The following is a 24,434-nucleotide window of genomic DNA, read 5'->3' as shown; positions in this document are numbered from 1 at the left end:
TTTACACAAATTGTAGATGCAATTCAGCAATGGTTAATGGAGAAAGGGCATTTGCCCCATATACACAAAGGTGCTTCTATCCCCACGTATGTTGAGTATTCAGCCCGAAGGCTGGTTTTATTCTCAACAGCTCCGCCATCAGCTGTCATAGACGGCTTTGGCGTCACTGAAGAGGCGTACGAAGGAAATGAGGAGTGAGGTAGTTTCCCGGTTGCTTTCCTTACTGAGCCAGAAGTTGCTGTTACATATCAGTTTACCAAGCCCACTGAACTGCATGCACCAACCGACCCTATGAGCGACATTTTCACTCCATTCATAACAGGGAGTGGCTGCATAAGGAATGGCATTACTAGCATCGCTCATACCTCTTGTCATATCGTCAAAGCCAAGGATAAGACTGACTGAGACAGGTCAATGTAAGTAACACATTTGTTCTAGCCCACACCAGAAGACATAGAGCACTGTAAATGGCTAAATGGTTAGCGTGCTGGCCTTTGATCAGAGGGGTCCCGGGTTCGATTCCCGGCAGGGTCGAGAATTTTAACCTTAATTGGTTAATTTCGCTGGGGCTGGGTGTATGTGTCGTCTTCATCATCATTTCATCCTCATCACGACGCGCAGGTCACCTATGGGAGTCAAATCAAAAAGACCTGCACCTGGCGAGCCGAACTTGTCCTCGGACATTCCCGGCACTAAAAGCCACACGCTTTCACTGTAAACACTAGGTCTCTCCAGGAAAGCCATGTTAGGACAGTAATCATATTGCTACAAAGAGGCTACAAAGAAGCTACAAATGGCTCTGGTATAAAAAAAAATAAATAAAAAAAAAAAAAAAAGACGTAGGACCTACGACTAAAACGATGAAGTTTAATTCAGCTTGTGAAGAAGATTTTATATTTTCATTTGCTTGATATTAAATGAACGCTTCTTGGCAGCTCGATCTCTTGAATGCTCAAAAGCGCTTTCCCGGTGCCCCCACGTAAAACACGATGGTGCACGATTTTTTAACGAATCAGTTAATCCGGAAATTTTGTTAAACGGGACTCTAGTGTGTTTATAACAATGCGAACCATTCTGCTATGACATTAAAATAAGAAAAGTAAGGAAAAGCAAATCATTGCCTGCTTTTCATGTCTTTCCTGTTTAAAAAATGATAACGAGGTTGTTTCCCAGTTCTTTCTTGTTGAAGAGTACAGTGGTTGTCTCCAGCGGGATGGACCGGTATGGTTCTGAAGGAATACAGCCTATCCTTCCCATCAACTCTCTATGCGCGCCTCGCTTGAGTTTGCTTAAAATTCTCCCTTGGTGGTCAGTGTATAATATCCATGCATGAGATGATATGTTTGTAACATTTCTTACTATAATAATACGTTTTCAGGTTGTATTTTATTCCAGTACATTTTTATGTAGAGCTGTTTTAAAGTAGGCATCTTCTCATTGAGTGATTTAGTTTGTTTTCTCCTATGGTAGGGCTGTTGCTTTATGTTGGAAAAAGCATACAGTTTATAAAGGATAACATTTTGACGTGAACATGTTTTTCTTTCGGTTCGGTGCTGGGCGCGTACCGGTACAGAAACGCCCGTCACAAAACGCGACGCTGTTTTGTAACGCTGATATCTCCGTACGGTATCAATTAACGACGTGGCCGTTGTGATTACGGCATATCGTTGCAAAGAAGAACTCTTAAGCTACAATTTGACAACAACAACAAAACAACAACATTCTATGACGTCACCTGTCAAAATAAGACGGCTGCCAAAAAAAAGACTCTGCGCTCTAGCGCAATCGTTTTAATTTCGGAGACGTCAGTCCGATTAAAATAAAAAATGTCGTTAGGAAACCTGTATACCCTACAAAATGACTTAAAATCATCACAATCGGTGAAGGCGTTAGCGACGGACGTCTCTTTGAAAAGTAATATTTTATGACATTTTCGGCAACGTCAAACCAAATACAGTGGGGACAATACGCGACACTTGCGGATTTAGCCTTGTCAAAATGGGAGACAATTCGACGGTGGCGCTCCTAGTGACTTGACCTGAAAAGTCGCGCTAAATTCAGATATCAATGAAAATGCTTATACAAAAATGGATAAATAAATTACGTCTAGAAAGAAAGTGTTATTGAGATATTAACTTCGAAGTTGCTAAAGCAATTCTAGATAAATGAATGAAGAATTATTTAAAAAGGTTATTATTTAAAGACTGAAATTAGACATATAAACAAGATGTGAAATGGACTGCTGTGAAATGGCTTGATCTTACATTTATACATTACTTTTTTTTTCTTTAGCATTCCTGCCTGATCTTTTACGGTTAGATTTGTCTTTTTTCTCATTTAAAAACATTTTATCATCACATTAAGACACTTGTCAATAAAAATATCGACACATTCCTTACACACATTATGCAATGAATTAACATTTAAAAGCAGGACAATTTTCCTCTTAATTCTTATATAAGCGTAATGTCCCTTCTTCCTTGTACACCTTATCCAAATCACTTCTGTGACATTTCAAAACCCACAGATCACACCTAACAAAACACGTCGGTATTGAAGGTTAACTGCTGCACTACAAAATAAAATATGCGTATTATATTTTAAGCCAGTTAAAATATGGGTCGAGCAGGTCAGAAGATTATGAAGTACTATAAAGATCTCTTTGCCACTGGAAGAATATATATGCAAACACAATATTACTTACATTTTCTTGTCACAAGGTAAACGAAAGAAAGACTGCGCATTCTTCTCTACTTCATAGTTGCTGAAGCCAAACACATACCTTTCCCCTCATGTTGAGAGGAGATATCAAGGAATGACACACGCTACTATTTTATTATGTCAACTCACTGAAAACGCATAAATAACACCAAAAACTTCACACACAAATACACATGCTCTTATGACAGAATCAGTAGTTCTCAGGTCCATCCGCTAGAGAGAGCTCTAATAGCTGTCCCTCGATATCTCGCTGAGTGTCGCGTATTATCTCTACTGTATTTGGTCCAACTTAAAACCACAACTTAGCAAGCGAAAACGATTACTCCACCGTTCACAAGACGGCAAACTGAAACCAAAAATAGCTTTTCTTCTTCTTCTACCGATTTTCCCAAACCTGTGGGGTTGCGGGTGCGAAATGTTTCAAACATGTCGATTTGCCCCTGTTTTATGGCCGGATGCCCTTCTTGACGCCAACCCTATGAAGAGGGATGTATTCACTTTTGCGTGTTTCTGTGGTGGTTGGTAGTGTGGTGTGTTGTCTGAATATGAAGTAGTATTTTTGTATGTAGTATGTTTGTTTTATTAATGTTCATTTCCAAACCAATCTTAGCAGAAGCAGTTTTTAATTCTTGGATCATGCTTTCTAGCTCATCTATATTTTCACTTATGAGCACAATGTCATCGGCAAAACGCAGGTGGTTCAAATATACCCCGTTGATTTTTATTCCTTTATTATCCCAATGAAGGGTTTTGAATACATCTTCCAAGGCAAGGGTAAACAGCTTTGGAGAAATTGTGTCACCTTGTCGAACTCCTTTGCCAACTGAGATTTTATTGGTGATGAGGTCTTCGTCCACTCTGACTACCATTGTTGCTTGATCATAAATGTTTTCCAGAAGCTGTATATACCTTAAGTTTATCATGGCATTTTGAAGTGCCTTCATGATTGCCCAAATCTCCACTGAGTCAAAAGCTTTTTTATAATCAATGAAGGCCAGATGAATCTTGATGTTGTACTCAGTGGTTTTCTCAAGAAGAAGACAAATAGTCTGGATGTGTTCAACAGTTGAGAAACCTTTACAAAATCCCGCTTGCTCGGCAGGTTGATAAAAATCCAGTTCTCTTGTGAGGCGGTTGGGTCTAACTATTATTCATCAGTAATACCGGTACTGTATACTGGCATGTGTTCATGAAAATCATGACAATGATTTTAACAAAAAGAGGCATGGAGCTGGCAGTCACAGAGAATTCTGTTACAGTACATGCAATGCCCTTTCCTGGAAAAATAGAACTTCAGTAATCCTCCCCAGTTTTTTTTTTTTTGGAATAAAATACCACTGACTATGTCTTCTTATAATTTACAAAGAGCTTAATTGCAGAGGACTATTCAGTTCCCATGTTCAATGTTTGCCTTCTCAGTACATTGAGCTTTTCAATTTAAAATAAAGTATCGTCTGCATTGGCATTAGGCCCTATACTATAAGGAGAATCATTTATTTGTACCTATAAGAAATAAAAGAGAGACATAAAATAGGGCCTTGTCCAACTTCTTGTTGAATATGAAGTTTGGTTGATCAAACTCCTTCCACTTCCAGCACTTGCTTTCAATTACAGTGTTCGCATAGGAAACTGGAATGTTAAGCTGCTCATCCTTTAACACCACAGTAATTCAATTTTGAAATTAAAACTGAATGGGAAAGGCAATCAGAGGCTTTGCCAAGAGCACAAAGTACTATAATACCTGAGCAAATTTCATATTTTCTAAAGGTGAAATTTAATTCATGAAGTATATTTTGGGCTTATGCCATGTAATTAATTACAAACACTCTCTACGCGTTTCAAAAGAAACCTTGCCTTTCTTCATCAGGAGACCACAAAGAAATAAAACGACACATTAAAGCAGGGCCTCTCAAATGCCCAAAATCTAATGCGTGCAGACAGAGGGCGCAGAGTTCCTGTGCACAGTGCATCGGCCCCTCTCACCTCAGCTCGGACCAACGCTTCGTTTCTGGGCTACTCGGCAAGTGAGGGAGAGGGAGACAGGCAGAGCGAGCGATACAGGCATGGGGAAAGAGAGAGACAGCGCTATTGCTCCAAATCGAGGAGTGGGGTTCCGCACTCTGGTCAACCAAGCAAAGTCGTCTTTTGCACCGTGCACAGTGCATGCACCAAGCGCATGCACCCTAAGAGGTCCTGCATTAAAGGTTGCTAGAAGAAAGCAACAAGGAACTTAAAACGGTGCCCTAAGATGTAAAAGGTATGCCATTTTAGCTCCATGCTAGAGACAACGAATGGCAACAGAAAAGCATCATTCTCTAATGGTTCTGTTAATAGGCAACCATGATTCACTGAGATTGTAGCCTGTATCGCGCTTGAAATTATCTGGGTGTTTACGTATTTCAACTGCCTCCCTGATAATTCTTGGGCAATATTGCTTTATACGGGCAAGAACATCCATTTCTTGGAACAAGACATCATGACCAGGTGTTAAGGCATGATCAGCAACAGCTGATTTATCAGGTTGGTTGAGTCTGATACACCTGGTATGTTCTTTGATGTGAGTACATACCATTCTCGAAGTTTGCCCAATATAAACCTTGCCACAAGTACAGAGAACTCTGTAGATACCAGGTTGTTGCAATTTAGGCAAACTATCCTTAGTTGGTCGTAGGAGTTGCCTAATCTTAATTGATGTTCCAAAAACATTTCGTACATGGTACCTATGTAAGATTTTAGCAATACAATCATTCGTGTTATGTATGTAAGGTAGGTAAGCAGTTACTTTTAAATCTTTTACCTTAACAGACGTCCGATTATGCATCGATTTCAGAACCGTTGAGATCAAAGCTCGTATTGCTAAAAGCATCGATGTTGTTTGGCTGTAATGGGGGCTCACTTCGAATGCATAAAATAACCTCCCACTCGTACAAGAATTGTGATGGTATGTAATTTTTGTTACATCAATATTGACTATCAGAGAGTGTCTACATTTTTCTGGACCCACTGTATATATACAGTATATATCTATATTTTTAGGACCTGCAGACTGTGATCCAAGAAGATAAGGTAGTCGTAATGTTTTACCAAAAACTGCATTTGACAGTCAAAACAGTGGAACATGTGAAAATGCCAAATGCTGAAAAATACAGGTATATATAAAATATTCATGAGGCTGTATCTATCTGGATATTCTTGGTGCAGGCTAGCTATCCCATGTGGATTTCATTTTCGTATTATGGAGAAAAATATTCAAAAACTAAAATAAAATAGTTTTCTTACCTCTTCAACCCAGAAGAGTGGAAAAAGTGCTGTAGGAACATTATCAAAGAGATCCACCTTGTCGACTTGATGAAGGAACATGTTGAACTGTAGCCTCTTGCGAGCTCCATAAGGTGTGCCAGTGGTCTGTAAGAAAGCAGTTAAATTATACTCCTTGTTTCTTGGGAAGGAAACCTAGCATTAGAGAATATCTCCCTACAGATTGAGAATTAAATTTTAAAATGCAATATTTATAAGTTGCTTTTGACAGTGAGGCTTGTGTGGAGTAGGTCATCAATGTGTCTTTCATGCTCATGGAGGGACAACTTGGTACTCGAAAATGCTGATGTTAACTTTTTTGGATGAATAGAACAGTAAAATTCTTCACGTTTTGTCCTGTAGTATTATAACATTTTAATGTTTTGTAGAAAATCAGATGAAGTAATACACTTAAGATTAGGCTCTTAAAGTTATTCAATAAACAGTTTGTTACATTTTCTGTCACATTTTGGTGTCAAACAAAATGGCAATAAGCTCAAGAATGTTTGTATCATAAACAAATGATAAAAGAACTATTATAAAATAAATAAATTAGAACTTAAAGAGAGGAAGATCTTGAGGAGGATACTAGGACCCATAAGAGAGGAGGATGGCCCCTACAGGATCAGGTGTAACAACGAGCTCTACGAACATAAGGAATACATAGTTATGTGTATGAGGAAAAGGCGACTGACCTTCTATGGGCACATGACCTGTCTGAAAACCTGCAGACTCACAAACAGAATCCTCACAGTGACAAGACCAAGTCGATCACTTCAGTGAAATCAGACCTAGAAGAACTGCAGATCCCATTAGAGACCATAGAGAACCGATCTCAGTACCGACAGGCCATCCTACAGGGAGTCCTCCCACTGTCCCTCACAAGCAAAAAGAGTAAATGGACCATGAGACCTAAGTAGATGGATGGAAGGAAGCAGGTACACAGCTAGAAAATTAAAACGTACTGGGCAAAGAAAAAGCAGAAGACCATAGCTAGTTAAGACAAGCCCCGTGGTCCACAGTAGACTGAAATGAACTGGAAAAAGAATAAATTAAAAAAAAAAAAAAAAGGAAAAGGATGTTGACCTGGTGATGGAGCATAAAACTAGCGAGTATTTTCTATTTCGGAGAATGTGATTTACTATGGAATAGAGAAGTACAGTACTAATGAAGGCTAAAATATGATCCCAGATAATACTGCATTATTTAAAAAAACAAAATTTCATAGCTGTATTTACCATGCAGCAGACACAACAGACTAATGACTGTTACGTTGCTGAAACAGACTTTTTACATTTAAATATCAAATACTGTAACTTACTGCCAACACTGGGGAAATATGTTCTGAGATAATGAATAAATTTCCCTTTGAGTGTTACTCATCTTTCTGGAAGGATATCAGGATAATCTGGGTTAATATACAAGATCGATCAATCAGTCAATCAATCAATGAATCCAGACACCACTAATCTGCACTTGGGGTTATCATCCAGGTGGCAGATTCCCTATCAATTATTTATCTAGTCTAGCGGCTGCCCTCCTCGAACATGAGCCAGTTGAATCTTATGACCTGGGAAGATCTCACTGGCTACATGTTTCATCCATTATAGGGTGAAAGACAAAACCCTTACATAGATAAATAAACATGCTGGTGGAATGAGAAGATTTAGGCTATAATCAAAGAGAAAGAATACTCCGGCAAGACTTGACAGAATATCAGGCTAGACAACTTTTAGTGTTACAAGTTGCTGATGTCCAAGGCCAAGTAAGCTGTTGCTGTTGAACAGAAATGGGCAGATAGGTGGCAGGAATTTTGATTAAATAAACTAGTTCAAATATCTTGGTTCTTCAGTTAGTGCTGGTGGTGATCCTATTCTAGATACCCACAATTAACTTAATTACACCTAAAGGTTCTCTATGAGTATTTACCAGATATACCAGAAGAAGAAAAGGTATCTACCAATTGGCCAGAACATGCCATCACTTAGCTCAAGACAAGGGCCATGTCATGAATATCAAAGATGAATCAAACTGAATACACCTACTCCTTCAACTGGGCACAATTTGGACTGTTGTACCTGACATTTCACCAAGATCTACAATGAGGAATTCCTGCATCCACCAGTCTATAGCATACTGTCCATTTCGAGACTCGTCCTGCCAGTAGCGTACCAGGATTTCAGTTTGGGTGGGAGGGCCCATTAAGGTAGGCCTTCATCCAGAATTTTATTTTTGTAGGTGCCCAAACTTCCAAGAGTTTAGGTGGTATAGAATATCTAATAAGGAAATGAGTGTCCTTGGCTTCAAGTAAGAGTGGTGGATTCATGAAGATTCCGGAAGCCAACAATGTGATACATTAATATAAATTAATAATAGTACATTCATTAAAACTCGTGAGGTGTCTGGACTCCTTGGACAACCCCCCCAGCGTCTGGATATGCCATGTCTTCATCTGTTATTCCCCTCCAAATATAACTGCAGCATTTCATATATTCTGAATCTGAGTGAAATGAACGCAAGGGTATAGGCCTAGATGGTATAGAAAATATGCAATATTCTGGCTTAGAATAAAATATGGTAATTTTATTGTAATAATGGTCATGTGATAAACTATAAAGAAGTGACATTTTATACAAATAATGTGGCAAAGAAATACACAAAAAACACACACAAACACACAACAAATATATAGATCATATGGGGTATGGATATAGATATAGGTATTGTTAGTTGGTAAAGAAAATTGTATGTCACAACATGAACTAGGTAGGGTTTACCCTGTCCTATTTGTTTCCCTTGCAAGCCTGGGATACAGAATATAGTAATATAAATTTACAGTTTTGTGACGCTAATATACGTATGTGTAATTTATATTAACATGCCAGAAACCAACAACATGGAGCTGTTGCCATTACAACACCCTTTTAAGGGCCATGGAGCCAAGCTGGGATTTGAACCTGCAAACTGTCGGACTTAGAAGGACAGTGACTCAACCAACTGAGCCACATGAAAAGGAGGCGTTTGTACTTATTGTTATAAATAGATGCAGTTAGTACTTTTACAAAGGTGTTATGAGGAGCATTTATTAAGATGTACCTTTTCCAACTTTCCTAAATGCATAAGACCAGATGGAAGAACTAACTGGAAGTTACAGAGCCTTGCAGGGATGTTGCTTCCTTCTCTGTTTACTTTTCCACACCGAACTCCATGCTGCAAGAGCCCCGAAGGGCCATCGCCTATCAAGTGACCACACTGTTCAGCCTAAAGGCCTGCAGATTACTACGTGTCGTATAGTCAGAACGACGAATCCTGTCAGCCATTATTCTTGGCTTTCTAGACCAGGTCCACTATCTCACCATCAATTAGCTCCTCAATTACAATCACATAGACTGAGTGGACCTCGAACCAGCCTCAGATCCAGGTAAAAATCGCTGACCTAGGTGGAATCGAATCTGGGACCTCTGTGTAAAAGGGCCGCAGAGCCAGCTGTTTACTTTTAGGTCTCCTTATTTTGAAATTTGACTTAAGGCATCCTGCGTTTGATTACCGGTACTGACAGAGTTAAGAAAGGCATGGGGTGGGGTGGGTACAATAGAGTTGGCCTTGAGTCTTCCGTAATTGAAATATCTATGACCTGGAAGATTGTCACCTTGATGGGGCGTAGTACCAAAGTGGTTCCTTTTATAAGAAGACAAATTAAATTATTCTACTTCTTCACAAATGAAGAACAATATTAATTTTACGAACAGTATCAACAATGCAGCCGGTTTATGTTAAGTGTGCAGACTCTATGATTTTGATTGTTGGATATAATTATATGGTAACAATCAAAACCATCAATATCTATTAAAGATCCGTCACTGCACTCTGTAAGACCGGCTTTCTTTTCATATCCCCTTTCCAAGGAAACGTCATATCCACGCTACTGGCCTGGACATACCCCACGCACTGAAATTATTTTCTGAGTACCTATGCCACTGCATCCACTCACCATTTAAGGTACAAAGTAAGCTCAAAGAATGGTTGTATTCTCAAAATACGGGATCTACGGTTTTAAGCAGAATCAAATCAATAGAACGTGACTTACCATTTTAAAATGTTTGCACGCATGGACTGTGATTCAAGCCTCAGTCATCTTGATGAGAAGATAGAACCATTGAAACCGAGTTATCATGCCCGCCAATTACAAAATAGTTACCCAAACTTTTGATGGTGCCATTTGAGGTTTCAATTAGTCCCCGGGTATTTGACAAAACAGAGAGGGCTACCTATAGAACTTATGCATACATCCATGATCATGTCTTGCAACTACATGCTATTGCTGCTGATAGAATAAAAAAACTTTTTCGTAACTTACCGAGGGTGTACATAGTTTTGGCTTATTTAAAACAAATTGGTGCATCTTCAAAAAAGTCACTAATATGGCACAAAAGGAGGAATTAACATGCAGCTCACAATCCTGTCACAGTCTTCCCAACAATGCATCTTAAATTCAGCACATCTCTCAACCACGGTACAACCCGATAATTGTGACCATGCTGTGCCAGGGTCTCTTGGATATTGTTATTTCCAGAAACCAATGTACAAAATCTGACAAGATGATGGAAGCTTGCAACTGTTTCTGGCCCCTGTTATCCCGGTGATCACGTTCTGGCCCCCTACAGAGTAATTCCTTGCTAATTGCCCTTCTCCTCATCTCTTGACATTTACCAACACATGGTTATATTCCCAATACTGAGGCCTCTACAGGGAAATATCCTCACGCATCACAACCCTAAATGCTTTCCTTTCATTCATACTCCTTCAAGCAGTACAGACTTCAAGAATTACCGGTATGTATGGCCCCACTGTGTCTTGCTAGTAGATTCTTTTTTGCTATGTTAATTTAAAATTTCAGCCTAAGTTCTTAATTTGCTTGTACTGTACGTAAAACAATGGCTGATCCTCGCTCTAGTTTCAGGAAACCTTTTGGAGGGGGGGAGCACATTGCTTTGGAAGAACAGGAGGCCATTCAGAAAATAAAGAATGGCAAGGCCAATGGTTCTGATGATATATTGGCTGAAGCCAGAGAATGTTTGAACAACAGGGCGCTGAGCTTTTTGGGGACATGATCAACCAGTTTGTCACTGTGGAAGCATTACCGCAGAATTGGTCAACAAAGAACACCTATGGAACATCACTCCAAACTAGTATGTTTTCTTTGAAGGGATACAGAACAATTAATTGATGTATTCATACAGCTCAACTGCTTATGGCTAAGGTATAAAAAACAAAACAAACCAATCCACATCATCTTCCTACACCTTGAGAAGGCCTTTGAAAATATCCCATACAAACTAAAAATTATGAGATCAGAGTATATAGAGTGTGGATCACAGTTGAATAGAACCATTCAGATAGACAGTAAGGATCTCAATAAAATAAAACGATTCCAATATCTTGGTTCTTTAGTTAGCAGTGATGGGCGACTTTCTTCTAGAAAGCAGCCTGGATGAAGTGTCAGTGAACTATTGGAGTTCTCTGCAATTTTTGGATGTTGACGCACATTAAGTCCAAAGTATGCAAGACTGTTGTCCAGCCTGTTGCTCTGTATGGCCTGAATGCTGTATAGCGATAGTCAAACAAGAACAAATGCTGCATGCCATGGAGATGTGCATGCTTTGCTGGTCTCTTGGCCTGACCTGGCTGGACCATTTCATGAAGATAACTATGAGAAAAATGGTGTGTATTACTCTGATTGTGGATAAAATGTATAAAGCCCACCTCCAGTGGAATGGCCATGATTTTAGCTGTTCAGGAACATACTTCCTGAAGATAGTACTTCTATGACCCCATCTGGAAATTCACCTCCTGGTTGGCCCAAGAAATGATGGCCTGGTTAGATACATAATGATATGCGCTACACTCATCTGGACTCTGATATTGCACTTGACAGAACCAAATACAGATTGATATGCCAAATAGCAGACCCTGCACCAAAGCAGGACAAACAGTAAGCAGATGATGAAATGTATTAAATTGATTAAAGAGGAAAGAGTCCAAAAACAAACAATGGAAATGCGCAAAGAAGGGAAATAGGGAATGAAACATTCCAGATTATAATGGATGAACTTATGTACATCATACATCTTCATTATACCAGGTGTATGCATAAGTCTTTTCCAGTTTCACTAAGAGATGGCACCAGCGAACAATACGCAGTATATGATTTTGACACATATGTCAGTTTGTTTGTCTGACATTAACCTACCAACACACACAAGTTGAGTCTACCAAACACTAGCGCCTGTGTTCAATGATCATGTCGACATTTGTGCCTGAAAAAGAACATTTGCGGCACGCATTGCTTTTCTTATTTTATCAAAAGAAAAAGGCTGTGGAAAGTCATTGTTTGCTGGCAGAAATATATGGTGAAAAACGCTCCATTGATTAGAACAGGTGAGACATGGTTTTGACAATTTAAATGTGGTGATTTCAATGTGAAAGACAGTGCGCTCTGGTAGACCACAAAAGTGCCAAGATAAGCAACTGCAGGCATTACTGGATGATGACCCAACTCAAACGCAACGCTTTCACCAACAAATGATTAATTTAAATCACGCATTGATCAAAAGATGACCAGAATGGCCCGGAAGACATGGCAAATTGCTTTGGTTACACGACAATGTGCAAAACCAGTGAAAGACACCTTGAGATCCCTTGGATGGGACATCCTTCTGCACTCGCCGTACTCTCCCAACCTGGCGCCATTTGACTATCACCTCTTAGCATCAATGGGGCATGTGCTCACAGAGCAGCACTTCAGCAATTTCGAGGAAGTTGGAAAATGGCTCGATGAATGGTTTGCCGCAAAAGGCAAACAGTTTTTCTGGCATGGTATTCATAACTTAACTGAAAGATTGGCAAAGTGTGTAGAAGCTGATGGCCAATATTTTTAATAAACAAAAGATTAATTTCCTTTGAAAATTACGTATTTTCTTTAGCACAAAAGACTGGCAAAAACTTACGCATACACCTGTTAGATTGTTATGTCTTTAAACATTCAAGTCTGTAAGCCTCCCCACAATCTTCTACTTGAAACTAGCGCTGTTGCCTCATCTAATTCCACACCTCTTACCTTTAAGTCATTAAAATCTGAGAATAACCATCATTGCCTTGTTCTTCTTCGACATTTCCTACTCTCCATGGCCAAATCCATTATTCTCCTTCCGTTCACCTTGCATAACCCCTCCCAATACTTGTCATTGTGATTCGCATCTGGTATTATGATTTTTTGATATAACCTCCTGTGTTCTACACACCTTGGAGGGAAAAGAACACTCACTACATACTGGGTAACTAAATTTAAATTTTCTCCAGTACCACTCACTGGCTCAAACTCCATCACGATCTGGTGTTTCTCCTGAGTGGGGTTAAGTCCACCAACCCCTGCCTGGTAATCCTCATCTGTCTTGTAAAAATGAGGAAGTGTCACAATTATTGGAGAACCTGAAATACATAAGATTAAACATGCTCAAAAACTTGTCAAGAGTCTAAATTGATTGATTGATTGATTGATTGATTGATTGATTGATTGATTGATTGATTGATTGGCATGATCTTGTTTGGTATGGCAATTGTATGTATAGAATTTGACACTGAGTTCCTATGAACACTATCAGAAGTATTTTCAAAATCTAGAAATATAAATTGATATAACCATCAGCTTGCATTTGGGAGCTAATGGGTTTCAACCTCCAGGCTAAAATTTCTTTGTAACTCTAATAGTTCTCCAGGAGAATACACTTTTAATGTTTAAGCATGCATTCCCTTCCATGTGCTGGCTGAATGCTGTCTGACTGTTTCGCTGGTTCTTGGTAGGTCTTTTTTTTTTTTTTTTTTTTTTTTTGCTAGTTGCTTTACGTCGCACCGACACAGATAGGTCTTATGGCGACGATGGGACAGGAAAGGGTTAGGAGTGGGAAGGGAGCGGCCGTGGCCTTAATTAAGGTACAGCCCCAGCATTTGCCTGGTGTGAAGATGGAAAACCACGGAAAACCATTTTCAGGACTGCCGACAGTGGGATTCGAACCTACTATCTCCCGAATACTGGATACTGGCCGCACTTAAGCGACTGCAGCTATCGAGCTCGGTCTTGGTAGGTCTAGTAATTGCAGACTTAACTGTAGAGGGTTCCTTCAATGGTGGGTATATTCTGCTAGTCTGATCTATGATGGGTATTATACATTTTTTTTTTTTTTTTACAATTTGCTTTACATTGGACCGACACATGTACGTCTTACGGTGACAATGGTATAAGAAAGGGCTAAGAGTGGGAAGGAAGTGGGTGTGGCCTTACTGAAGATACAGCTGGTGCCTTGCCTGGTATGAAAATAGGAAACCATGGAAAACTATCTTCAGTGCTGCTGACATTGGGGTTTGAACCCACTATCTCCTGAATGCAAGCTCACAGCTATGCGACCCTAACCGCATGGCCAACTCTTTAGGTGCTTCCATAGAGATAAGATTCATCAACTAGGTTCTATTCCAACAATCTGACAACTTACCTTGACATGGAGTAAGGTCTAGTGCACCTTTCTTCAGACATTTGTCATCTGCAATGCAAAAGCACTTCTCTTCAGGTATAGTTGACTGATCTCCAAGGTCAGCAGTGTATCGATTACCAGGTAGTCCCATGTATTTGGTTGGTCCTTCATACTTTGCAGCTACTGATCTAGCAAAATACATAACACAGGTTTAATTTCCAGATGATGATTAGCAGCAGTATAATTGTTAATGCTTCTAATACAGTAAGAAATTATGTCCTCACAGATAAAGAAGATGTTGGTCTGTGACAGATGTCAAGGTAATAGCTAGTAATACCATTGGTTATTAGTAGCAGATTTGAAAGACTTTCATGTTTAAAAAAATATTGACCAGGAAGATGCCAAAAATCAAAAATCAACTTCAGAAAACAGACACAAGAGCCCACTAACAGCACTGGTTAAGAGGTCGTTTGCCAAGAGAAGACCAGGGATGAAGAATGGATCAGACTGAAAAAACATATTGGTAAAAGGAAGCAATTGAAGTCTGTGGGAAGACAAGCGTGAAAGTGAGGGAGAAGGAAATGTTATAGTGGAATGACAGAGTAAGAGGAGCCTTAAGGCAAAGGAATTCATCACTGAAGGAAAGGGCAAAAGGAAAATCAGAAGTCATAAGGGATGAAGCAAAGAGCAAAGACCTTGAACAGGTGTACCAAAATAAGAAGCTGAAGGTCACAACTATAGTTCAAGGAGAAAAGACAAAAAATTGGGAGATTTTCACATAGGAACTAGAAGAATATTGCAGAGGGAATATGAAGTTTGTATACAGCAAGGTCAAAACTGAAAGGAAATCAATGTAGACTATCAAGACACTTGAAAACAAAAGCAGGAATATAGTTAGAAAAGAAAGCAACATCAGAGATATCTTGGAGAATCAGTTCAACCACCTACTATGTGGATCAGAGGAAAAGAGAAACATAGAGCCAAATGTGGAAGCCTTCTGTCACTTAGTCATAAACAACATTAACAATGATGCTTGAAAGAAAACCAGCAGGAGTAGATTCATTGGATGCCAACATGTTCAAAGCATCAGGAGTACAGGGTCTGCAATGGCTATACAGAGTGCATCATGCAGTGCTGAAGAAAAAAGATAGGCAAGAAAATTCCTGAGAAGATCATAAAGCAGAGGCTCCAGATCATCATAAAAACACAGTTCTCCAGATAACTGGTCAACTATAGATTTTATCTTCAGTGCCAGAATGCTGATGGCAAAGCAGTGGATGAAAGGCAAGAATATGTTCATGGTGTTCCTGAATATTGAGAAAGCATATGGCAGTGTTGCAAGAGGGAATATCTGGCAGTCTTTGCAAAGGAGGAAGGTGCCCGAAGGACTAAAGGGAAGTACAGATGTTGTACAAGGACTGTACCAGCTGTTTCATTGGAGAGGGCACTCATCATGGTTTATGACCAGCAGTAGAGTCCAATCAGGCATGTTTTGTCCATAGCACTGTACAACTATGGATGATATAATAAAGAGCGAGTGATCTCTACGCATTTATCTTCACCGATGACATTTTGATTTGGGGAGAAACTGAAGAAGAAATACAGGCAAGACTCAACATGTGATAGGCGAAGTTTCAGGAGTTCAACTTCAAGATCAGTGAGACTAAGATGGTGGTGATGGCACAACAGCAAAGACATGGAGTGCCAAGTTTTCTGACCACCCTTCAAAAATTGATTACCTCTGCTGGTATAAAATCAGATAACTTGGGATTATGAGACAGACACACTTCTACCAATAAAATGTGGCAGTTACTGATTGATGAATAGAGCAGAGCATGAAAAGCAATAAACATAGTGTTAGTAAAATAAAATTCATAGAACTTATAGATTACTCCATTACCTGCAGAGATCTGGCGCGAAGGCTACTATACCATCCTCCGGCTTTAGAAATGGAGGAAAGATAGTGGAGTCTGTCCCTTGATAGTCATTGCAAGGATCTCCTCTCCAAACCTTCTGTTTTGTTAGTCCCTTGTAGGCCACCACTCTGCCAAGGTCAGCCACATTCTGGATTCCTCGCTTTACCGTCAGCCTGTTTGGATCTAAGGTGCCATTTTTCTGCACAGAGGAATAAACAAGTTTATATAACATTGCTCTGTAGGAAGTTTGAATAGGAATTATTATTTAGTGTACTGTACGAATCAGCTGATAAGTTAGCAGGTCATGTGGCTGTGCAATGGTAACCCTTATGATGTTTTGGCATGGAGCCCCTCATTGTCAGTGAGTCTCAAATGCTATACTTGTATGAATGATCTGTCCTAGTGTATTACATTACAGTTGATAATAGTGTGATAAATTGGAATTTGAGTGTTTGGTGAAGAGAGGTATACCAACCAACCAACCAACCGACCGACCCACCCATCCACCCTAAGAGCTGGATAATTTTGTGCTGTGTTTCATTCAACCTTTTGGTAGTCTGAGCCCTACGCTCTACATCTTGGGTTATTGACTATGTTAAATTCATATCTACTGATAATAGAAAGAAAATATAAACCCTTTCCAAAGTTCAGTCAATTTTCTTGTCCTTGTGTTTGTGTCTACCTGTTCAACCCACACATTTCTTTCCCTCTGTCAGCCACTAAAATCTCCATAACATTTATTATTATTATTGGACCCACAATCTGAAAGTCAAGAATAACGACTGAGAGGGTTCATCCCACTGACCATGCATCACCTCATAATCTGCAGGCTTTCAGACTGAGCAGTATGTACTTGGAAGCCAAGGCCCATCAGGGCTGCACTATAATGGGGTTTTAGGATATGGTTGGTTTCCATATAAATCTGAAAGTCCTGTAGCTATGATCATGTTTTCAACAGTCACATAAAATAATAATCATCCTTTTTTTAATTAATAAAGATTTAAAAAAATTAAAGTTACCTACATGACCAAATACAGAGAATTTGAAGACAGTATCGCTGACTTTCTCAAAGTCTTTGCCTTCTTTCTTCATTGCAGCACAAACTGCCTTGGCTGAGAAGTCTTTCACCGTACAGTTAATGACCACTCCCTCGAATAAGATGTTCTTGGCAGGTTGAGTCATGAAGAGTGTTTCAGGATTCCCATAAATGTGAGGCAGAGCCTTGTTGATTAGACCCAGCATCCCAGGCTTGTCACGTTCTATCATGTTCACCATACCCTGCAAAGAGAAAAATAGTAGGTTTACTGTCAAGACAAACTTTGACATCTAAACACTTATTTCATTCAAACATTTTTGTAATTAAACACATTTAGTTCATCCTTTTCTATCTCATCTCCTACTGCAGTGTGGCAAAAATGATAGAGTAATTTGGGTGGGAGACACTGGAGCTTAGAAAAAAAATTAAAAAAAACCCATGGCAGTACTGCCCTGAAGGGCCTTGGCCCACCAAGCGACCGCTGCCCAGCACAAAGGCCTGCAGATTATGAGGTGTCATGTGTTCAGCACGACGAATCCTCTCGGCCGTTATTCTTGACTTTCTAGACTGAGGCCACTATCTCACTGTCGGAAACCTTCTCAATTCTAATCACGTAGGCTGAGTGGACCTTGAGCCAGCCCTCAGATCGAGGTAAATCAAACCCAAGGCCTCCGGGTAAGAGGCAGGTATTCTACTCCTACACCACGGGGCCAGCTAGAAGAAAAATAGTCTGATTATTTGCCATGAACCTCTGTGGTTCAAGTGGCAGTATGCCAGCCTCTCACCAGTGGGTTCCGTGGTTCAAATCCTGGTCACTTCCTGTGAGATTTGTGCTGTACAAAGCAGGGGCAGAACAGGTTTTGCTCCAGGTACTCCAATTTTCCCAGTCATTTTTCACTCCAGCAACACTCTCCAATATCACTTCATCTGTCAGTCATTAACCATTGCCCCAAACGAGTGCAACAGGCTTTGGCAGCCGGTACAGTTCCTATTTTTGCCCCTAAATGGGGGCTTCACTAATTCCATTCCTGGCCTGGTTGAAACTGGAAACAGACTGTGGATTTTCATTTATTTGCCGTGTACGATGTCTGTACAAGTAAACCATCTTCCAGGTGGTATAGATTCTTTTCTTTCACCAGAAGGTGAACAGGCAGTTGGTCAGTCTATTGGGAGATAATCTTGCCACATGAGCATAAGGCTAACCTCCTTTACCTGGTACAGCCTGGGAGTAAAGCTCTGAATTCTGAGTTGTGATGTCTCTGGTTTTTCTGATCTTCCAGTACTGGGTCTGGGATATTTCTGAGAATTCTTCTCTCTCTGACTTCCAGTTTTTCAGCTCAGCCTTTTCTGTTTAGTGACAGACACTCCATGGTGAACAGGGCTTCTGAAGAGATGACTGTAGTGCAGTGTTTCAGCTTTAGACTGTGTGACTGGCATCATTTGTTGGAGGTGTTTTGAGTCAGTTGATAGGCCAGCCTGTTAACTCTCGTAGAGTGGACTGCCTTCTCTGGCAAGCTGGCTTCAATCCACTTGATGAGATACTTAAATTTCTCCACTCATTTTTATTAATATTAATAATAGTATTTAATAATAATGATCATGTCCCTAGCCTAGTCCTCATCATCTGTTTAGGAATGTATTCATTCTGAATTCTTATCCATAAATTTAGTCTTTTGGACTTGATGGATAACTGTCAGCCTTGAGATTTTCAGGAAAGTTAACTGGTGTTGTATTTTTTACTAACAAAGAACATCAGCTTCATGTGCAGTTGGCTTAAGAGTGAAACAAAAAGTTAACTGGTGTTGTATTTTTTACTAACAAAGAACATCAGCTTCATGTGCAGTTGGCTTAAGAGTGAAGCAAAAAGTGAAGCATGCTGTACAAAGATTCAGTACCTTCCCTACTGAGAAGTTGGCTTAATACTCTTACCTAAAAAAAGAAAAAAAAAAAAATCCTCATCAAATTCTCATTTTATATTTATTCTTCTTGGCAGTTCTTATTTCTTGGCTCAGCAATTTGGTATATTTGGTTCAGTTTTATGGCCAGATGCCCTTTCTGCACTCACTGCTGTGTGTTTCAGTAGACGAGTTCACATTCCTCCTCAGACTAAACAAAGAGCTGTACGAAAGGTCTGAAATCTTAGCTACAGTAGGGATACAACATTAAAAGAATGGATCCACATTCCAAGAAAACATGAAAAGCCAAGCATGAAGGAAATCCATGATGACTTACAAATATGCGAGGTCAAGAAAAAAAAAAAAAAAAAAGATGTAGAAAATAGAAATGTATTTTTTCTTTCTTCCTTTCTTTCTTTGTTTACCATCCAGTGTTGGTTTTCCCCCTGACTCAGCGAGGGACCCCACCTCTACCGCCTCAAGGGCAATGTCTTGCAGTGGGAGACATTTGGTCGGCGATATAACTGGGGAGGAGGACCAGTAACTTGCCTAGGTGGCCTCACCTACTATGCTGAACAGGGGCCTTGTTGGGGATGCGAAGATAATAAGGAAGCGGCCGTGGCCTTCATTAGGTACCATTACAGCATTTGCCAGGAGACGAAGTGAGAAACCATGGAAAATCATTTTGAGGATGGCTGAGGTGGGAATCGAACCTTCTGTACTCAGCTGACCTCCAGAGGCTAAGTGGACCCCATTCTAGTCTTTGTACCACTTCTCAAATTTTGTGATAGAGCCGAGATTCGAACCCGGGCCTCCGGGGGTTGCAGATAATCACACTAACTACTACACCACAGAGGCGGAGGTAGAAATGTAATGAGAAAGAAAATTGCAGGAGTAAAGGATGTAACCTATCTTATGAAAAATCACAGAGATTAAGGATTTTCTTATGAGAGGAACGAGGTAGGCCAAGCAAGAGAATAAAGGAACATTGGCGAAAGAGGAAGGGGAGAGGCAAGAACTCGATGTGTATTGTAGTCCATAGCTAGCTACAACAAATACAAATAATAATATCCCTTCAATTACTGTAGATTATTTTTGCTACTTGTTTAACTCGCGCTAACGCATCGAAAGTTTTCGGATGGGAAAGGGCTAGGATTGGTAAGGTAGCGGCCATGGCCTTAATTAAGATACAGCCCCAGAATTGTCTGGTGTGAAAATGGGGAAACCACGGAAAACCAAGTTCAGGGCTGCCGACAGTGGGATTCATGTAAGCTCACAGCTGCAGAACCCTAACCGTACGGCTGCAGATTTTAAGAGATGCCGGGGTAGCGAAATTTCGTCCTATAGGAGTTCTTTAACGTGCTAGAAGCTAACGACCTTGAGTTGTCCCATTTAAAAACCCTCAGATGTCTACCACGTCAGTCAGGGTTGAACGCGCTAGCTTGGGAACAGGAAGACAATCATCCGAATACGTCTCAGAGGTCTGCTATTGTATACAGTACATATTACAAAATGAACATTACGCGAGAGGATACCGTCATTTTCTGTGTTTTTACAGCAACTTTTGTTTATTATGACATGTTCAGCAATCTTCAGAAACATCAAACTGAGCAAGTAACTGCGAGGTTTGCGTCACATAGGTATCAGCTTGCATTCGGGAGATAGTGGGTTCGAACCCCACTGTCGGCAGCCTTGAAGATGGGTTTCCGTGGTTTCCCATTTTAACACCAGGCAAATGCTGGGGTATACCTTAATTTAAGGCCACGCTCAATTCCTTTCCACGCATACCCCATTCCTATCCCATCGTTGCGTGTCGGTGCGAGGTAAAGCAAACTCTAAAGAAACATTATGAACAACAGATAGATAGATAAATGTCTTTATTGGCGTCGATACGGCCATTGGGCCTTCTCTTACACTAAACCAATTAGTATACATTAGAGTCATAATTAATACTACCGTAATTAATACTAGATAAAGCACACTGAAACACAATCAAAATATATTATCAATGAAATAAAATTCCACCCCAATGAGGCATACACGCAACAGCAATAATAATAATAATACTAATCCTAATAATAATAATTGTACCGGGAGGTACACCTCAACTCCGCACATTCAAAAGATGCACCTTAAAGAACTCTATCTATCTAACCAAACGTGAAACTCCTACTACATGAAGTTGGAACTTTAATCAGGAGATGTCACTACTGAAGTATTAAGTAATTGTGTTATTGTGATGTTGCCTAAACTGACTGGATTTATTTACCTTGTGTTTGTTTACTTCAAGAAGTTTAAACTTTCCTCCATAGATGTCATTTCAAAAACTCTGGTCATGCACTCTGGTGCAAGGTGATTGAACTTATAATTTAAAGAAGTATTTTGTTTCTAGGTTTTCCTAACTGAATCAATGTTCATTTATTTTCGGGTTGGCAACATTTCTTTTTCTTTCCGTCAGGTTTAAATCTGGCCAATTAGACTTTTCTGTAATTATTTTTCAGCCTATCACAGGTTTCTTGTCGCCTTTTGAATTGTCCAATAAAAATTGAGAGGGTGTATCCGGATTAGTCCAGAATCCTCTCGAACCTTCCCTCCGGGTATATTAGCTGAGACTTTTCTGGCTATCTTGTCCATTGATCGTCGTCTTTCTGAGTGTGTGTGTTAAGGCAGGAGGCGGGGCGCCTCATTCTTCGCCAGACAGAACAACAGCCAGGTAATGGCCACGTAAATTCTAATTTTCTTGCTGTCTCCGCAAATTTATCCGAGGTGAAGGTCCGAATTTCTAACTATGTAACTAACCTTTTCTAAAATGTAAATTTTCGTTCGGATAATGTAAAAGTTTCATACAATCTTTAACTGTAATTCGGGGATAGAGAGTGCGTTACCCTCTCGAATTCCCCTTCAAATTGGTTCGAGGTGACTACGATTTTGTAACTGTTTTTCTTCTTTTCTGTAATGTCTTAAAGTAACTTTCATTCGAGTCACCTCAGTAGCTTGGGATTAGCCCTTATATTACTGGGCCTAGAGCCCCGTTAAGATTTTATTCTTCATTTAGGAGTGCAAGTATACGCACCCATTCATTTTGTGTTCGGGCCAGTAATTTAACCTGTAATTTTTTTCTACGAAGGCCCAGTAGGTTGGGTACTAGATACCCTTGTATTCTAACTTTTGTCAACTGTAAATTGCGCCCAGAGAGGCCAGACATCTTAAAATTTTGTGCAATGTTGCCTTGAGTAGGCTGTAAGAAATTGAGAGCATGTAAGCTCTTTTAGAAGTTTTTGTTATAGTGAGGGGTGCCTCTGGAAGGCTAAATATTGTAACTTTTGGAGCAAGTGCTCTTGAATTTGTGAGATTTCTATCTTTGTCTAAGCAATTCCTCTTCTGAAATTGTAAACGTGCCAACTGAGGGCTCGAAGCCCAAAATTGTTAAATTCTCTATTCTGGGGTATTCCACCCTTGTAACTGATTTGGGATGGTACCTAAGATTTCATTGTTATTTCACCTATTGAAAATTTGTTAAGTTTGCTTTTCTTTTGAAAAAAATATAACCCTAATTTAAAGTTCTAATTCAAATTTTAATATCGTACTTAGACCTATTCAAACCCAGCACCTTCTTTCACCTCTCTGCGATCCACCAAAACACGGTAATAATAATAATAATAATAATAATAATAATAATAATAATAATAATAATAATAATAACACCGCCTCTGTGGTGTAGTGGTTAGCGTGATTAGCTGCCACCTCCGAAGGCCCGGGTTCGATTCCTGGCTCTTCCACGAAATTTAAAAAGTGGTACGAGGGCTGGAACGGGGTCCACTCAGTCTTGGGAGGTCAACTGAGTAGAGGGAGGTTCGATTCCCTCCTCAGCCATCCTGGAAGTGATTTTCCGTGGTTTTCCACTTCACCTCCAGGCAAATGCCGGGATGGTACCTAACTTAAGGCCACGGCCGCTTCCTTCCGTCTTCCTTGTCTATCCCGTCCAAACTTCCCAATTCCCCCTCCCCCCACAAGGCCCCTGTTCACCATACCAAGTGAGGTCACCTGGGCGAGGTACTGGTCCTCCTTCCCAGTTTAATCCTCTGACCCAAAGTCTCACGCTCCAGGACACTGCCCTTCAGGTGGTAGAGGTGGGATCCCTCGCTGAGTCCGAGAGAAAGAAAGAAAGAAAGAAAGAAAGAAAGAATAATAGCTAATAATGATACTGTAATAGCACGATCAATGAAAGAACAGAATCATAGTTCACTCCCATCCTGCTGTGTCTCTTAACCCTCTTTTAAATGACACTGTGCTTGGTATTCCTCTGACGTCATCCGTTAAACGATTTCATTCTCGCGCGGCAAACACAAAGATGAGCTGTTATATGCGGCAGTATCTGCTTCTGTGGTATAGTGGTTAGTGTAATTAGCTGCCACCCACGGAGACCCGGGTTCGATTTCCGGCTCTGCCACGAAATTTGAAAAGTGGTCCGAGGGCTGGAACGGGGTCCACACAGTCTTGGGAGGTCAACTGAGTAGAGGGAGGTTCGATTCCCTCCTCAGCCATCCTGGAAGTGGTTTTCCGTGGTTTTCCACTTCACCTCCAGGCTAATGCCGGGATGGTACCTAAATTAAGGCCACGGCCGCTTCCTTCCGTCTTCCTTATCCATCCCTTCCAAACTTCCCATCGCCTCACAAGGCCCCTGTTCAGCATAGCAAGTGAGTCCGCCTGGGCGAGGTACTGGTCATCCTCCCCAATTGTATCCCCCGACCCAGAGTCTGAAGCTCCAGGTCACTGCTCTTGAGGCGGTAGAGGCGGGATCCCTCGCTGAGTCCGAGGGAAAAACCGACCCTGGAGGGTACACAGATGCAGAAGATATGCGCCAGTTCGATGGTGAGGAATGACGAACAGGTTTGAAGTTGCACATGATGGTACACATTCTGAACGCTGCTATACCAATGCAGTTAAATAACATTCCAGAATCGTTTGTGTTTCCGCATGCGGTATATTGTCAAGACTTGAAATACTGTGCTATCACAAACCTACTGTTCTCCGGACCACCTTT

The 24,434-nt window shown here is 40.4% G+C and overlaps 1 protein-coding gene across 1 annotated transcript in view; it reads right to left on the bottom strand.

Annotated features, from left to right (window-relative positions):
• LOC136883061 (sensory neuron membrane protein 1-like) overlaps window positions 1-24,434 on the bottom strand; it is a gene marked incomplete at its 5' end in the record, with an annotated part of 45,534 nt that overhangs the window by 8,006 nt on the left and 13,094 nt on the right. Inside the window, 5 exon segments of the mRNA XM_067155209.2 lie at window positions 6,001-6,126; window positions 13,388-13,506; window positions 14,565-14,731; window positions 16,444-16,658; window positions 17,483-17,737. Of these exon segments, the coding sequence (XP_067011310.2) occupies window positions 6,001-6,126; window positions 13,388-13,506; window positions 14,565-14,731; window positions 16,444-16,658; window positions 17,483-17,737 (882 nt within the window).

Source organism: Anabrus simplex, chromosome 11 (assembly GCF_040414725.1).
Source record: "Anabrus simplex isolate iqAnaSimp1 chromosome 11, ASM4041472v1, whole genome shotgun sequence".
Classification (NCBI taxonomy): Eukaryota; Metazoa; Arthropoda; class Insecta; order Orthoptera; family Tettigoniidae; genus Anabrus; species Anabrus simplex.
Note: the sequence above shows the minus strand (reverse complement) of the source record. Positions and strands in the feature narration are given on the sequence as shown.